At 48.4% G+C, this 17296-nt stretch overlaps 2 protein-coding genes across 11 annotated transcripts in view; one reads left to right on the forward strand and one right to left on the reverse strand.

The window, feature by feature from the left end:
• Positions 1 to 9437, forward strand: part of NSD1 (nuclear receptor binding SET domain protein 1) — a 119249-nt gene extending 109812 nt beyond the window's left edge. For all 9 annotated transcript variants that reach the window (XM_053912968.2, XM_053912973.2, XM_053912966.1 and 6 more), the window contains 3 exons: positions 3600 to 3706; positions 5302 to 5506; positions 7528 to 9437. In XM_053912968.2, the coding sequence (XP_053768943.1) occupies positions 3600 to 3706; positions 5302 to 5506; positions 7528 to 9155 (1940 nt within the window). In that variant the 3' untranslated portion in view covers positions 9156 to 9437. The remainder of the gene's footprint in view (positions 1 to 3599; positions 3707 to 5301; positions 5507 to 7527) is intronic.
• Positions 9438 to 15060: 5623 nt separating this feature from the next.
• RAB24 (RAB24, member RAS oncogene family) lies at positions 15061 to 17259 on the reverse strand. Of its 2 annotated transcripts, XM_024577811.3 has the most exons (8): positions 16791 to 17259; positions 16643 to 16711; positions 16364 to 16442; positions 16186 to 16253; positions 16001 to 16100; positions 15733 to 15783; positions 15532 to 15593; positions 15061 to 15410 (listed from the first exon to the last, which is right to left on the reverse strand). In XM_024577811.3, exons 1-7 carry the CDS (start codon positions 16905 to 16907, stop codon positions 15538 to 15540), a joined length of 540 nt encoding a protein of 179 aa, XP_024433579.2. In that variant the 5' UTR covers positions 16908 to 17259; the 3' UTR covers positions 15061 to 15410; positions 15532 to 15537. The 2 variants fall into 2 exon arrangements, 1 of the variants encoding a protein (XP_024433579.2); XR_011650451.1 differs by having other exon boundaries at positions 15733 to 16100.
• Positions 17260 to 17296: the final 37 nt, after the last annotated feature.

Genomic DNA, 17296 nt, shown 5'->3' on the forward strand with positions numbered 1-17296 from the left:
TGGTGGTGAAACATACATAACATAAAATTTACTATTTTAACCATTTTTAAGTGTATAGTTCTGTGGCATAGAGTCCATTGGCATTGCTATACAACTATCACCATTATTCATGTTCATAACTCTTCATTTTCTCTGAGTGAAACTCTGTACCCATTGAACCTAACTCCCCAGTCGCCCCTCCCCCAGCCCCTGGCAGCCACCACTGAACTCTCTGTCTCGGAATTTGACTGCCCTGGGAACCTCACATGGAGGAAGTCATACAGGGTCTGTTCTTTGGTGACTGACTCACCTCACTTAACTTAGTGGCTTCAAGCGTGGCTGTGGATGCTTTTAGATTTCCAGACCTTTTAAGTGAACTTCGGTCTGCCTTCAAAATCCTCAGCAGTCCACAGCTCCTTTCCTACCGTCCCTTCAGTTGCCCGCTTTATGACCAAAGACTCATGTCTTACTTGTCTGGATTTTATAAAAAATACCTCTCATCTCTAAGATGCCGAAGAGCTGGACATAAGTCATGTAACAGATAGTTTCCATAAATTGAAGGAGCTTAACCTGTGACATCAGCGTTTTGATGAATTGAGTGTAAGTGTCCATGTCCATCCATGCACATGACTCCCTCTAAGTTGCATGATTAAAAAGTACTTAGACTTGTGTGAAGTGAATTCCAAATGTACAAGTACGTACATAATTTTCAAAATGACTTTTGCAGGGACATGGGTAAAACATTTAAATTTAAAAATTACTCTCCTGTGTTCAGACTGGGATGGGACCAGCCTGGGTGTGTGTGACCGACCCCAGGGTGGGTCCAGTCGCTGTGGGAGCAGAAGCCCCGAGCGCGCACTCTGCAGGAAGACCGCGTTCTCTTTAGCCCAGTGTGGCTGTGCTTTGGGAAACATTAATCAGGATCAAGTACTAAACAGCAGTTTGGTCAGCTTTTGGCCTGTCACCTTTTTTAAAAAGATCAGTAGGCATTTTCCTCTTCCCTGCTCCCTCCCAAAAATATTTTTTTCTGTACAATTTAAATATACTGCCCAGCATTTTAAAGGTTCTGACAATTTTCGTATTTTAAAAATTCAGCCACTAGTTCTTTTCTCAGGTGTTGCACTATTTACAGCATTAAGTTGTTATGGTAACAGCGCTTGAGCATCACTGTGCACTGTGCTCCCTGAACTAAAAGATAATCATTTAAAAAATTGTTTTAAATGTATTTGAAAATTTTAGTTGCCATACGATATTATATTAGTTTCAGGTAATACTAAGTTTTTAGATGCTGACTTATATCAAGTTTTTTGAATGGATGCTTTCAGAGTAAATTGGGTAAATTTCTACTTTGTAACAGGAATTATCAAGTCAACTCTGTAACAACTACCATTTAGCAGATGCCAGGCACTGTTCCAAGCATATTATCTAATTTAATCCTTGCAAAAATGCTGTAAAGTATGTGGTATTATATCTATGTTATTTGGAATCTTGGGTTTAACTCCTCTTACTCTTTTCTCCATTTTCTTTGTAACAACCACGGGGCGGGGGTGGGGGCGGTTTGTGTGCTCATTAACTACTCAGAGGTTACTCAGCCCTGTGGCTTCAGTTCTCTCCTCTGCTCTGACTGCTTTCAGGATGGCACTTGTGCTCAGGCCTTAGTGCTCTCCACAAGGGATGGCCTCCTCTACCAGTCTGGGCACAGGTTTCTCCTCTCTCTTCTGCGCATCAGCTCAGGCAGCACGGTATGGGAGTTTGCAGGCCTTCCTGGCGTCTCACTTGACTTCCCGTCTGCGTGGGTGGGATGGGGAGATGAGACAGCCTGCCGTGCGCGGTCCCTGTGGGAGCCTTGGCATTGGTGTGGACGCGGAACTGTCAGCTTGCTCTCCTCCCCACTCTGCCAGCCTCCAGGGCTCTTCACGTGCCTGTTGTTTTCTGTCTCCCACAAGTGTCATAGACCCGTCACCACCCCTAATCAGTTCAGACCCCTCAAGGGTTATTGTATGTGGGACTTTCTAGAACGATGCGAGTCTTCCCTTCATGGCCACCGACCGATCCCAGTTTATCCCTTGTGTGGTTTTGTTTATTTACGTAGTGGATGCTGAATGCACAGTAGCTCAGGCCAGGTATCCTGCTGTCTTATGTGTGTCGTTGAGTTGCATTATAAGTACATTAAATTTATGAAAATTGAGCTATATACTTTCAAAACGTTTAATAAAAATAGTGTGGTAGACTCACCCATTGTTTAGTCCATTGAGGTCACAGGGGTGTGAGAAGGGAAACAGCACCATGCCGATACTTCTCAGGTCATTCTCAGTCCCTGCGGATTTTGCAGTGGGAGCGCCTTACCAGGCCATGATTGGTTTCAGTGTCCATGCCATTTGTACCCCTAAATATACGCCGGCTGCTTTACAATCTGCTCAACAAGATGAATAACCAATTTCTAATATGGGGTGGAAAATTATATGTATGTGCTTACATGCGCTATATATATATATATATTTCTGTAATCAGTCTCACCTGTAGAAGGTGGGTCAGTCTGCAGGTAAGTCTAAGATTGGAACGTTGTGACTGATTATCACTGAAGCCATTGCCCTGCCCAGAGACAACCTCGGTGTATAAGTGTATAAAATTCGTGTATTTGTTTGGCCTTTGCTAGTGTGTTTTGAGTTTGAAGGTGTTTTATTCGTCCTCTGTTTTGATGACATGCATCCAGAAAGGGGACTTTTTCAAGGATTTTATTTATTTATTTTTGGAGAGAGGGGAAGGGAAAGAGAAAGAGGGGGCGAGGAAAATTGATGTGCAAGAGAAACAGCCATCAGTTGCGTCTCACACGCCTCCGACTCGTGACCTAGCCCTTAAACCCAGTGTGTGCCCTGACTAGGAATTGAACCAGTGACCTTGCAGTTCACAGGCCAGCACTCAGTCCACTGAGCCACACCAGGGCAGAAAGGGGATGTTTTCTACCTTAAATCTGTACATCTCTCTTTTTTTTTTTAAGTTTACAAATTACTGTTATGTGTTTTATGTCATATACTCTTAATAAGCTTGTTAGATTGTTATTTCTCCATTTAGTAGATGGACTCGGGGCTCAGATTACTCAGATTGTGGTATAATTTGAATGTAAAGCCAGGGTTTTACGTCTGTGGTCAAGAGTTCTCTGGTATTACTCTGTATTGAGATGTCTCTCCCTTGAGTGCTGCCAGGTGCTCACCTTGGCACAGACTGACAGGTTTTCTTCATGCCTGCATTCCCAATGCCTGGCATATCAGTGTAAGTTGTTGTTTGTTTTTTGGTAATGAATTAATACATTTTGAATCTGAACGGTTAGAAAACAAAAGACAGCTTGGTTTTATAGTAACACCTCTACAGTTAAAGTTAGTTTAAATACTATTTGCTGAGCCATTTACGTTTTTCTCTTAGTAAGTTTTATTAACTGATTAATAATGTTACAGGGTTATCATTTCTTAATATTTTAGTAATACAATGGGCTTTAGGTTAATAAATTTGTTATTTTTTTGAAAATTAATCTTTTCTCTTAGAAGTCAATATACTTTGTAATTAATACTGAAATAATATAATTAGAACCATAGATATTAATATTTTTACAATCTCTTACACAGGCACTGAACTTACCTTCAACTACAACCTAGAATGTCTTGGGAATGGAAAGACTGTTTGCAAATGTGGAGCCCCGAACTGCAGCGGCTTTTTGGGTGTAAGGCCAAAGGTACCTTCCAAACATTTGCATCGGGAATAATGGTGTGGTCCTCCCACCCTAACCAATGCAGGGCTGAGTCTTTATTTTACGAGGATGTCTCTTTGCAATAATGACATTGGAGAAGTGTCAGGGCCACTGGTAATTTACTAAGTAAGCAGCACTGTTGATCTGTTTGGGGACATAAGAGAGTACGAGTTGTTGGAATGTTCGGAGCCTTCCGACTTCTGATTGGTGGTGCCATTCTAGCTAAAAACAAAAGCCCTGTAAAATAGGAATCTGTACAGTGGGTTACTTCCCACATTTTTATTTGTTTCAGCTGATCTCGCTCATATTTCCTAATATCCTGCATAGTACAACACTGTCAATAAACATAAGACCTTTAGTCCTACCATTGTAATAAAGTATAAACATTGTTGTGTCTTCCTGCTATTTTATGTGCTCTTCCACTGAATTATAATTCTACAATTGTTAAGAATTGTTGACAAGTCTATATCCCTCCTTTTTTAAATACTATTAAAAACTTTCCTTGCTGTTACATAGTCTTCTTAATCATCATTTTTAGTGACTGTTAAATTCGTTATATAATGGATGGAGCATAATAGATGAACTTCCAGATTTCTCTATCATAAGTAACGGCACCCTGAAAATTGAAGTTTAATTTTGATGGATAATAGATTATGCAGTGACTTTAGTTGGGTATTTCCATTATGGTTTTTTGACTATGGAGTCAACATTAAGAATTGAAAAGTGCAAATTAGTATAGAAACCTGTAAGTAAAGAGGGTAATCATTTTGCGCAGTAAACACACGAAGAGTTCCCACTGGTTACTTTATCTTATTAAATAAGGAAAGTTATCTTTATATCGGATTTTGTTTTGTTTAGTGGTTAAATGGTCGTCTTCCTTCAGGTATCCAGTTGACTTATTTCCTATAAATGATTATGAAATAGTAATTGAGGCTAACCTGAGCTTAATGGTGTTGAGTGGTGTTCTGTGCACTGGGGATGCCAGCTTCTGCGTCCTTGAGGTCTGTGTAGCATCTCACACGAGTCAGTGTTAGAGAGATTCAAGAGCAGAAGCTCTGAAAGCCTCCGGGTTTGGAGTGCAGGGAGGCCTGTGGGCCATGCCAGGGTCTGTCTTAGGTAAAGACGCATCGCTGGTTGAGGGCAGGGGCCGCGCATGGCCTAGTGTTTTGTGTCTTCCCAGCACATGCGTGGCCCCTGCTGGGTACTCACTGGAGGTTAGTTGAATAAGCTAAGAAATGTGTGCACGCGCGCACAGAGAAGTCTTCCTTAGTTACGGAATTAAGGCGAAAATAAAACTTTAAGGGTGACCTTTAATACCTGCCTTGTGTGTCAACAAAAAGAAGAGCATTTATTTAGGTGGCAGGAGTAGTTGATACAAAAGTTAACAATTACTACACCATTTATGGGGTACCTGTAATGTGCTAGGTGCCTTTTCTGCATTTCTCTCGTCTTTGCAACAGTCTCTGAGGACTGTCTTTTCCCAGAGGAGAGACTGAGGCTCAGAGAGGATAGTTAACCTGGTCAAGGTCATGCAACTAGTGTGTCGACAGAATGCTGATTGCTCAATGTCTGACCTCTAGAATCAACCTATCGCCACGGAAGAAAAGTCAAGGAAATTCAAGAAGAAGCAACAAGGGAAGCGCAGGAGCCAGGGTGAAATCACAAAGGAGCGAGAGGATGAGTGTTTCAGCTGTGGGGATGCTGGCCAGCTCGTCTCCTGCAAGAAGCCAGGCTGCCCAAAAGTTTACCACGCAGACTGTCTCAATTTAACCAAGCGACCAGCAGGTCAGTGCCAGAACCAGTTCAGAGTGCTCTTTGTTCTCTGCCGGGATTCTCAGGGCCCTTCGCATCATGCTGACCAGATGTGGGCCCATGTTCTCATCCTGGAAAGAAATGACAAGCTTAGAAACTCAGAGAGTGGGGAACAGAAACTTACTCAATAAGTGTCAGGTACTTTATTACATTTCTGTTATGTTACTTTATCCTCCTAGCAACCCATAAATGTGAGACCGTTTCACCTTTCCGTGATGCAGATAAGGAAACAGAGTCGGGTGTGCTGAGGTGACTTGTCTCATTAGAGCATACAGTCAGTCGGAGGAGCTCTACTGAAAGCCAGGCTTTCTGACTTCAGGGGCACTGGGTCGTGTTCCCTTTCCGGAGAAAGAGCGGTTGGGACAGAGTGGAGTTTTGGGTCGCTGTGGTCAGTGAGGTATGGACCGACATCGTTCAGACCCCCTTCAGCACACACCTGTGTGAGGGAGGTGCAGCGTTGTGTCCGGTAACACGTGAGAAAGCTCCTAGGCAGGTGTGGTACCCGGGGATTTGTATTTGGAGGAGTCTCTCACCTTTGGGTGGTGATTGGGAGTGAGAGGGTTTTAGGGATGTGGACCTGCCATCTGTTTTAAAGTACCAAGGTAAAGAACCAGTAGGAAGCCATTCTGGGTGAGGAGATTATTTATCACTAGTGGCCTGCTTTCTGGAGTTGCAGAAAAGAACAACTTTGGGGTAGGAGTGAGAGGAATTTGTCTCTGAGTTAGCCTTCCTTCAGTATGTGGCGGCAGGGTGATGAAATAATAGAAACTGAGTTGTGTGAGGGCAAGGCCATAGCCTTGACCTGACCATGCCAGGAAGTGGAACTGGGAAATGGTTTCAGAATCAGTACTCAGGGCTGGCACTGGCACAGGCTGTGACAGCATTGACCTGGCCTGTGAGCCAGGGGTGCCGTACTGCGTAGTGTTTTGGGGCAAAGCAGAAGTGAAAACACTGTCCATGACAGAGACTCTCAGCTACCATGAGATGGAGGCATATGGCACCCGAGGTTCTTAGCTTTGGGGCTTTTTCCATTGATTCCATGTGGACACCACAAGTAAAGTTTGTGCTGGTTTTTTTATTATTATTATTTAATCATTTCTTTTTATTTTTGAAGATTTTATTTCTTTTTAGAGAGAGGGGAGGGGGGAAAGAGAGGGAGAGAAACATTGATTCATTGCCTCTTGCACACCCTCAACTGGGGACCTGGTCCTGCAACCCAGGCACATGCTCTGACTGGGAATCGAACCAGCAACCTTTCATTTTTTAGGCCAGCACTCAATCCACGGAGCCACACCAGCCAGGACTCGATTTATTGTAATTTTTTCCCATTACCACGTAGTCCCCTTACACCCACCTTCCCCTAGACTGCTAGTTTCAAGACTTAAAATTGAGCAAAGGTGTATCTGGTTCCTCTTCCTACTTATAAGTAAATAAGTAGGAGTTTAAATAGCCAAGATTTTCCTCTTGGAATTAATATTTAAAGGCCATATAGGACAAAAAGTTTGCAAAAATATGAAAGTAATGTCCTCACATCCTATCTAAAGGAAGCTTTGGGTGGTTTTTCCTTCCTAGAAATAGAAAAAAAGGACTTTACTTCTGCCTGTATATTTAGTTGCTACTGGATACTTGGCTGTTATTTTGTTTTTTAATTGATCTTGTGGGTGGGGGTCAGACAGAAACATCGAGTTGTTCTACTTATTTAGGTATTCATTGGTTGATTCTTGTATGTGCCCTGACCGGGGATCAACTCTGCATGCACCCTAGCGTATTGGGACAACCTCTAACCAACTGAGCTACCCGGCCAGGGCCTTGGCTGTTATTTTTATATGTGGTTGTACAGAAGAGGAAGCTGAGACCCTGGGGCCAGGGAAGCATGAGCTCCCTGCAGAACACATCAGTTTGAAATCAATTCCTCGACCTGGTTCCAGAGCCATGACCCGTCTCGTACGTATCTCTTGTTTTTCTAAGCTTTTGTTTCACATCTGTGTTTTCAGGGAAATGGGAATGTCCTTGGCATCAGTGTGACATCTGTGGGAAGGAAGCAGCCTCCTTTTGTGAGATGTGTCCCAGCTCCTTTTGCAAGCAGCACCGGGAAGGAATGCTCTTCATCTCCAAATTGGATGGGCGTCTGTCTTGTACGGAGCATGACCCCTGTGGGCCCAACCCTCTGGAACCTGGGGAGATCCGTGAGTATGTGCCTCCCCCAGTACCACTGCCTCCAGGCCCAAGCACTCACCTGGCAGAGCAATCATCAGGAGCTGCTCCGGGGCCCAAGATGTCGGACAAGCCACCTGCTGAAACCAACCAGACATTGTCGCTATCCAAAAAAGCTCCGGTAGGGACTTGTCAGAGGCAATCGCTGCCTGAAAGACCTCCTGACAGAACTGACTCGAGGCCACAGCCTGCAGATAGGGTCAGGGCCCTTACAGGGTCAGGGACCAAACCTCAGTCCTTGGTATGCAGCCAGAAGCCATTGGACAGGCCACCTGCAGTAGCAGGACCAAGACCGAAACTATCTGACAAACCCTCTCCAGTGACCGGCCCAAGCTCCCCACCCTCCATCAGGTCCCAACCACTGGAAAGACCACTTGGGACAGCTGACCCAAGGCTGGAAAAATCCATAGGTGCTGCCAGCCCAAGGCCCCAGTCCCTGGAGAAAACCCCAGTTCCTACTGGCTTGAGACTTCCACCAACAGACAGACTGCTAGTCACCAGCAGCCCCAAGCCCCAGACTTCAGACAGGTCTCCAGACAAATCCCATACTCCTTTGTCCCAGAGATTCCCACCTGCTGACAAAGTGCTATCAGCTGTGGTCCAGACCTTGGTAGCTAAAGAAAAAGCACTGAGGCCTGTGGACCAGAACACTCAGTCAAAAAATAGAGCTGCTTTGGTAATGGATCTCATAGACCTCACTTCTCGCCAGAAGGAACGGGCAGCTTCTCCTCATGAAGTCTCACCACAGGCTGATGAGAAGATGCCGGTGTTAGAGTCCAGCTCGTGGCCTGCCAGCAAAGGTCTGGGGCAGATGCCCCGAGCTATTGAGAGAGGCAGTGTTTCAGATCCTGTCCTTCAGCCTCCTGGAAAAGCTGTGGCCCCCTTGGAGCACCCCTGGCAAGCTGTTAAGTCATTCACCCAAGCCAGACTTCTTTCTCAGTCCCCTGCCAAGGCTTTTTTATATGAGCCAGCAACTCAGGCCTCAGGAAGAGCACCTGCAGGGGCTGAGCAGATCCCAGGGCCTCCCAGCCAGGCACTGGGCCTGGTGAAGCAGGTGAAGCAGATGGCCGGAGGCCATCAACTACCTGGACTTGCTGCCAAGAGTGGACAGTCCTTCAGGCCTCTTGGGAAGGCCCCATCCTCCCTCTCTGCTGAAGAAAAGAAGTTGGCAACCACAGAGCAGAGTTCCTGGGCCCTGGGAAAGGTCTCACCCGGGCCAGGGCTCTGGCCCATGGTGGCTGGACAGACACTGGCCCAGTCTTGCTGGTCCTCTGGGAGCACACAGACAATGGCACAGACTTGCTGGTCTCTTGGAAGAGGGCAAGACCCTAAGCCAGAGCAAAATCCATTTCCAGCTCTCAACCAGGCTCCTTCCAGTCACAAGTATGCAGAGTCAGAACAGAAATAATACCAGTAAATGTCACGTGACCAGACCAGCTATACCCCCAGGGTTCTTGGGGGAGGGAAATATTCCCCCCTCCTCAAAAAACAGACCCCAACACTTTTCCGCTGTTATTCTTTCTTTATATCCCAGCATTCAGAATTCTGGTGACATTAGCCAGTGGGTTTGTGGCTATGTGAACCATGTATGGAAATCTAAGTGGGCCTCAGCCAAGGAGACAGACAGACTTGGGTCTCTTTCCCTCAACCTTTACACATGGTCAACTTGAAATAAAAAGTCCACTCTGGAGTCAAGCATGGGATTCAATTCCACTGGTCAGGTTGGAAGGTACAGGGGCTCTCTGTTTCTCGAGCCCTACAGACCTCCACTGAGGGTGCCTAATGGACCCCTGGGAAGAACTGATGTCCATTCAAATCAGTGGTGATTTCTTGAGCATTCTCGTGTGCTAGGCCAGGTGCTAGTCACGGATAGGAGATACGGAAGTAAGTAAGACCTGATCCCTGTGAGCCTAACATGCCTGCCTGGGCTTCCAGGCTGTTTTTAAGAACCTTTGACCGGGAAATAATACAAAGAGTTGAGGGGCCCTGGGGCTCTAGGCTCGTTTTGTAATGTTCTTTGTGGCCCCAGAAATGGCCGTGTTGAGTGTGCCTCTTCTGGCCAGGTGTGCGTGTGTGCACGTGCGTGCATGGTGCTCATGCAGAAGTCTCCAGGAGGGAGGGGCTGCACTAAAGCCACGTGGGGCTGTCGGCTGGGAAGCCACTGCTGCTTCTGTCTGGGTGGTACAGAGTCTGAAGACCTGTACGTGGCGGAATAGCTGGTTGGGGGGCTGGGCTCTTCAAGGGCACAGCTTTCCCACAGTGTAAGAAGGCAACTGGCAAGCATAGTTTTTTTTTTACCAATTTTCCTCCTTTTACATCAACCCACCCCATGCCTGTTCCCCAGACACTCAGGTGCTTTCAGATTTCAGAGTCTCGGGCAGTGGACTTAAGGAATCTCTGGCAAGCTCTGGGCTAGATCCACCACCAGCTCAGGGAGGTTGCCAGACCCTGCTGGAAAATTACTTACCTTCTGGTTCTTCGCTCTCCTACCTGAATGGAAGGAGTCCTCTTCCTCACTAGTGGATTCTGCCACCTTCTTCCTGAGAAGTGTGCTCTATGTAGAGCACTTGCCTGCTGACTCAGTTCAAAGGCAACCATAACCCTTCCTTTATGACTGGCAAGATGTGGCATTTAGAGAAATGTCCAGTCTTAAGAGTTGACTCCTCATAACTGCTGATTATCTGTTACTGCTGCCCTGAGCTGGGGCTCAAGGGCTGGGAAATCTGTTGGTGCTACCCTGCCCTGCTGTTCACCCAGCTCACCGACTGCCAACAGGAAGTGCTGTTTGGCCAGTTCCTTCCCATTCACTCATGCCTCCTTTGTCCCTAGACCAAATGTGTTTACCTCTCTGCTTTGCCAACTTAGCCAGCAGCTTTAGCCAACCAGGTCACCAGGCCCAAATGTTTCCTGACCATTCTGTCTCAGTTATGGCTTTTAACCCCTCAACAGGATTCTGTATTCTGTCCGTTTCCTCCTAAGTTCCTATTGAGGTTGCTCCGATCACTCTTAAGGAGGGAATAGTAGTTGTTATAGAAGCATTTGCGCTTTATATAAAGATTAAAAAGAGACTTTGCTTTTATTTCCCAAAGTTGGTCTCTGGGGTTGAGACACTTGAACTCAGGCAGAGGCACAGGCTGGGCAGGGCGGCCCCGAGTTCAGGGGCCTGTCCTTGCGTCTCACTTAGACCTCGGAACCTCCTCTGTAAATTCCACCTGCCTGGTTCTCCCCTTTCATCCTGTAATCTCTTCCCACATCATCAGAGAGGAAAACTCTTTGTTCAAAGGGAAGAGAAAACAAAGCATCTTATTTTCTTTTTAAAAAATTTTAAACCATGGAAAAGATATTTTTAAAGAAATCCACCCAGAACATTAAAGTTCATTATATTAAGTATTTATCATGTGTGAGAATAATAAGTATATAACTGCAGCTAGTAGGTCTTTTTCCCTAATCTCTTAGGTTGTATGAGTAGGGTTTGCTTGGTGCCAGTCCTGTGCCCTTTCTTCCCTGTCATCTGTAGTCGTGACCAGAAACAGTATCCACACTGCACTGTTAGAATCTCCTTTCACTATGTTGTGTGTTAAATTACCGTAGTTCTTTGTTTCATGAAATAAACTGTGAATTTTTTGGTGTGTGTGGTGGGGGGTTGTGCAGGCTATGTAAAAATTTGTAAGCGGAGAGGTCTGACTCTGAAGGAGGCTTTGGGAGGTGATTGACTTGACAGCCACTCTAGAGAAGTCTCACAGTTCCAGAAGGAGTGAGGGAAAGGTGAGCCGTGATTGGCCACTTTGCGGTTTTGTTTTGGTCCTTTCCATGTTCCACCATTCACTGGTAACTTTCTTCCAGACCTGCCTAGGGAAACAGCTTATGAGCTGTGTTTGGTTTAGGGGGTAGGAGGCAGTTCTTTATCTAGATGAATGCAGTGCCAGGCTTTCCTGAGGGCCACTGAAGGATTCTCTCAGGTTGACTGGAAACTACAAATTCAACTGTCGGGCCCTCCTTGTTCGCAGCATCTGATTCTAAGTCGTTAACATCTTAACACCATGAAAGCAGTCAGTGTACAATTGAAAGTAGAATCAAGACTGTTGAGAAGTGAGACTCTTGCCTGACAAATGGGAGGGAGGGAGCTAGTCAGCCCTCGAGGACCCCGGGAGCCTGCACTGAGGCCTTTTCTCCAGGGAGGTGACTCGGCAGTTAAAAGGAAATCATTTCTCAGAAGTTCCTGATCTTTGTGCCGGTTGGTATTTTGGGTATTTGGCCAAGTGCTTGGAAATCGGAATTTCAAGAGAGTTTGCCTCTAAGCCAGTTCCCCAGGAAGCCTTTCCCAGGGGGATGCCATAGCTTCTTCCTTAGACAGCTAGAGAACAAATACCTCTCCAAGCCCTGTTAAGTCAGGGGAAAAAAAATTATGGAAACTGTTAAATTCAAAGCCTCATTTGCTTCTCATACTGAAGCTAACCCATTCTAATAACAAGATACTATCACTGCTACAAAAGCATACAAGTTTTTAAATGTCTGCTTCCCCATGCAGTTATTGAGTTTAAGGTGATTTAAATCACTGTGTTGATCCTCTTCTGAACAACTACCAAATCTCCATCTTCGGCATTGAGGAAAATTAAGTGTATTTTTTCATATCCTCTACCCCACCCCACGGTCAGGGCATGAAGCGCACGGCAGCTCTTTGGCACGTTCGGCAGTGTCTACGCGCTGGAGCTGGACTCCCGGGTCGCCTTGTGAGAACACAGTGGAGGGGAGAAACGTGGTCCTGGCAGCTTCCCCCGTGGAGAGGAGTTAGGAGAGTCCTAAACATGGGTGGGTTTTGGTCTCGGCTTCTATAAAGCGGGTCTTCTAAGGCTTTTTGGGAAGGTACTGCCATCTTCTTGGGATTTGTTAACCAGGAGGTCAGAATGGCCTAGTGTGACCTCTCTGAGATGGAGGCAGGAAAGCGCTGCCATCACGAGCCCCTTTCCTGCTGAAGGACTTTTGGGCTGTCCCACGTGTTCAGACATTCCAGATCGTTTAGAGCTAGGTAGCCGCTGCACGAGGTTGGCTGTGGCCAGTTAGCTCTCAGCTGAGCTTTCTAGGGCCAGGGTTTGCTGTAGTATAAATTGAACTAAGAATAGATAATTGCTTTGTACACTCAAAAAAAATGTAATGATGGTGCTAATTTCCTGGTATAAATAAGCACTGCCAAGGGTTGAGGGACTGGCGACTTGAGAAACCCAGCTTCCTGTTTGGGAGGAAGAGATTTTATGTAGAACAGTTTCTTTGAGGCTCTGTTGGAGAGGAGAGGGGCAGAGCCTCGTTGAAGGCTGTACCCAACCCTGGAGTGGTCCAGAGCAATGCAGAGATGGAAGAGATGCTGTGTCCAGATGAGCGTGGCCATTGAGTCTCAGGGCTGGCATCACCTTGTCCACAGCCTCCATTCACACTGCCTGGGACAGGTTGGTAGAGAGCTCCAGGTGCGGGGTTTCCCTTGGTTACCTTCTGCCCCTCTCTACCTCTTCTACTCTCGTGGGAACACCTCTGTTGCTTAGGAAGATTAAGGGTAATATTTCTTAAGGAAGTGGAAAGTTTATTTTATTTAGAAGTCCACAGCCTGGGAAGTGTTTCCTACCAACATGAGCAAAAAACAGCACACGTGAAACTCTCAAGTGGCCCCTTTTCTAGAGCTGCTTTCCCATGCCTTTCCAAAAATCAGGCTGCAGAGGGGCTTCTCGTGTGGCACTCTGGGAGTCAAGCAAAGCTCTGTGGACAGGAGGTGTGAGCCCCGGGAGTAGGGGCAGAGAACAGGTGGTCCCCGGGCCTGAGGTGGGTGCTGCCTGTGTGTGCATGTAGGTGAGTGTGTGTAGAGGGCGGGTGAGCGCAGCACACAGGGGCTCATGGGAGAGCAGATTTCTGAGTCTTGGCAAAGAGACAAGCTGACAACAGAGGTCTGTCTTTATATTTTTAAGAAAGGGACGTGGGGGGATCAGCTGAGGTCCATCACCTTTTTTTTTTTTTTTTTTTTGCTCCTCCTCACCCCCATAGATTGTCAGCTATAAGTGAAACTCTTAGTGGAAAAGAGGGGAGCCCTGTGCTAGGAGTCCCCATAAACATGTACTGTAATTCTTTGTATATAGAAAAAAAAAAATTACTGTAAAGTAAAGTTTAACTTTACTCTTATGGCCCTTACCCTGTGTTGTGTTTTGTTGTCCGTGGGGAGCTGTAGCCCAGCAGGTGGGAGGATGGGTTTGTGGTGAGAGCAGGAGCCAGCCCCAGCCAGTTCCCAGGGCGGGATGCAGTGGAGCCGAGCCCCTCCTCCAGATGCCTGCCTCCTGGGTGTTGTGTGGGTTTCCTCCCCGAAATCATTAGGTGCCGGGATGTATTTCTTCCGGGCGTGGCTGGTTGGTTTCAGTCCCTGCACAGGAAGCCTTCATCACCCATGAAGTAAGGATATTTTGAGGAATTGGTTTTTAAAAAGGAAGTAGAACCAAAGGACTTCCTGAGTGAGTCTGCCCATCTTGGCCAACTTCTTCAGAGGCAGGTGCTAAGCCCTGCAGAGGACCCAGTCTAAGGTGGGAAAGCCCAAGACAAAGGCGCCAAGCCTCCGTAAACGTCCTTTTTGAACAGGAAATGTCAGCCCGGTTTACAGTTGGCACCTGATCCTTAAGAAATATTTGGACCTCCAAGGCCTAAAACTATACTTTGAGGCAACCCTGGGGGCCTTCCGTCCCTTAAGACCTAGTCCTGAACTTCCTGCCTCTTCAGCAAAGTCCTCTGGGGAAGATACACATTTAGTCCTGAAGAGTTTACTTTTATTCATGGTCTTCCCAGTCCTGTCTGGGCAGTGGTTACTTTTACAGAGAAACTGAGGCCAAGTTTAGGTCCCTTTTTCAAACGTGAGTCCAAAAGACCTTTTCTGTCTTGAAGAACCTATGACTGTTCTCATTACACCACATTGTGAGATGCTGATGGGAAGCTTAGGGTCTGAGCCACAGGTGTGACTCGGGCCTAGGTGTGACAGATGTGGTAAGACAGGCCAGTCTGAGGTAGGAGTGCTTGATCTTTGATCTCTGGACATGACTTAAGCGCCTGCCTAGCCTTTCTCAGCACCAGGAAGGAATTGGGAGCTTTGCACTGCCCCAACCCCAGCCTTTCACCCTAGTAAAGTATAGGAGAGGGCTCTCGTTTCTCCATTATCTCAGCTGCAACCCTGGGGTAAAGTAAAATTAGGGCTGGGAGGAGCCTTCAGACAGGAAGTGAGGCTGGCCAGAAGGCCCGAGAAAGAACTTGGTGTCCTGATACCCAGCTACACAGCAGGGAAAGGGGCTGAGTGTGGTTCACAGTGCATTGATTTTATTTACAAATCAGAAGCTACTCAATCTGCAGACACAAGTGCTGTCGAGGACAGAGGCCTGGAGTCCAAATCAGCCTTCCCCTCCTGATGCCCATCAGTCCGCCCAATGCTGCATCTGTTCCATGGACCAGCACAGGCAGGTGCCACCCCTGCTGCCGTGGGACTTGGGGTAGCTCACGTGTGCCCACCCGAGCCCAGACAAGAGCTAGGTCCAGCCCCTCGGGGAATTCCTTTAATTCCCCCAGGCCAAGTGAGTGGCGATTCAGTGATGGCAACAGCTGTAGAAGTAGGGGTTTGCCTTCTGGCTCAGATCCACGCCCTTGTCCTCTGTCAGAGAGAGAGGTGGCAGCTCAGCACCATTCTGTCGGGGGATCCGGTAACCACCGTGAAGGGGACTAGATGCTGAGGGCCCAGAGGAAGTCTCCAGAGAGGCTGGGGAAGTACACACCTGTCATCACCTGGAAGGCAGCCACACTGAGTAGTCCTCTGCCACTTTCTGGAAGAGCTCGTCTGGCAGGAAAAAGGACCATCAGTGAGGGCCCAATGCCAGTAGCCCTGGGGTCACCCAGTGACACAGCCCTCTAGGCTCTGCTCTGCTTCCTCTGGTGCCCCTGCTGGTTCCTGCTGCGAGGCCCAGGACAGCACTCACCCACACTCTGGCCTGTCTTGCTGGATGTTTCAAAGAGCTGAGCTTTGATATCTGTAAAGAAAAATGACTAAAGCCTCATATCTGAGAGCCAGGTGGACACACACAAAGGGGAAGTCTAGCAGTTCGGGGGCTCTGTTGGACCGCACAAGTTCAGGGAGGCCAGAAGGCTTTCCCAGGACATGCGAGGCAGTCCCTATTTTGCATGACCCCCCCCCCCCCCCAGCAGCGGTTTCCCTCCCCCATCCCCAGGGAGCTGAGGAGAAGCTACTGTCTGCATAGTCCTGGACATCGTGGAAGTCCACACGTCGACGCCGCCGGTCCTCCTCCAGCAGGTCACTCTTGGTGCCACACAGGTAGATCTGACAGCCCTGAAGCAGAAGACAAGGTCAGAGTCACCCACACAGACCATCAGAGCCCCAGACCCTAGTCCTCTGGTGAGGTCTGACCACCTACCTCCTCCATGTTGCGCAGTTCCTTCACCCAGAACTTCGCCCGCTCAAAGCTGCTGCTGTCCGTGAGGTCTTGGTATGGGGCACGCAGGAAACACAGTCAGGGTCAGGGGCTATTCTCTACGGCCATCCTAGCACCCACCCCTTCTTGCTTGAGGAACAGGCCAGAACCTCTCCTTTACCGTAGCAGACGATGGCAGCCTTGGCACCCCGATAGTAGATTCGACTCATAGCCTCGTAGCGCTCAGAGCCTGCTGTGTCCTGAAGGACAGGGGAAAGCTCAGCCGTGGCCCGAGTTACTCCCCAAGATTGCAAATAAATACGTCCTCCAGACCCCCACTTTTAAACTGGGATCTAGAGAAGAGAAATGGCCTCTATGAGGCCACAGATGAGACAAGAATAGAGGGGATCAAACCTCCTTAGGATGGGTTTTCCCAGAACTGCCAGCCCAGGGGACTTACCCAAATACCCAAAGTCACCGTCCGGTCTCCGACAGACATCACCTTGGCCACGAAGGCGGCCCCGATGGTCTGCAACCGGGGGAAAGCGATCAGCACCGCAGATGAGTGCTGGTCTCCCACCCGCGCCGGCCCCGCGAGGCGCACTCACGTTCTGGTAGGGCCCCACCAGGAAGCGGTCGTGTACGTATCGCTCCACCAGGCTCGTTTTGCCCACGTATTCCTTGCCAAGCATCACCACCTTGACGTCCACCCGCTGCCCGCTCATGCTCTCGCGGCCGCCTCACCCGCGTCAGGGCCCTGCGCCCACGCGCTGGGTAAACCCGGGTCTCCACTCGGGCGGGAGCGCCCAAGCCTCCGTCCCTACGACTCGAGACACCACGGTGGGCTCCAGCTACGGCAGCGCCCCGCTGCCCCCACTCCTCGGCCCCGGGCGCTGAAGGTCCTTCCGACAGCCCAGGGCCCGGGGCGGCCCGGCAGCGCCGTCAACGGCGCCGCACGCCGCCGCCCAGCTCGCTCGCCGCCCGGCCCCGGCGCCGCCACAGCTCGGACTCCCCACGGAGCTTAGGGTCCCCTCTAACACGGCTCAGGCCAGCAGCTCCGCGACTCCCGCAGCGGGAGGGGGTAGAGGGCGAGGGGGCGGGGCCGCGAGTCACG

The sequence above is a fragment of the Desmodus rotundus genome, chromosome 10, assembly GCF_022682495.2.
Source record: "Desmodus rotundus isolate HL8 chromosome 10, HLdesRot8A.1, whole genome shotgun sequence".
Taxonomy (NCBI): domain Eukaryota; kingdom Metazoa; phylum Chordata; class Mammalia; order Chiroptera; family Phyllostomidae; genus Desmodus; species Desmodus rotundus.

Bases quoted from the DNA above. Each gene is read 5' to 3' on its own strand.
- RAB24 (XM_024577811.3), bottom strand. From the start codon at position 16,907: ATGAGCGGGCAGCGGGTGGACGTCAAGGTGGTGATGCTTGGCAAGGAA. The intron at 16,443-16,642 runs GTAAGTCCCCTG...CCTGTCCTTCAG, and splicing joins CGGTGACTTTGGGTATTTGG to GACACAGCAGGCTCTGAGCG. The intron at 16,101-16,185 runs GTAGGTGGTCAG...CTTCTGCTTCAG, and splicing joins AACTGCGCAACATGGAGGAG to GGCTGTCAGATCTACCTGTG.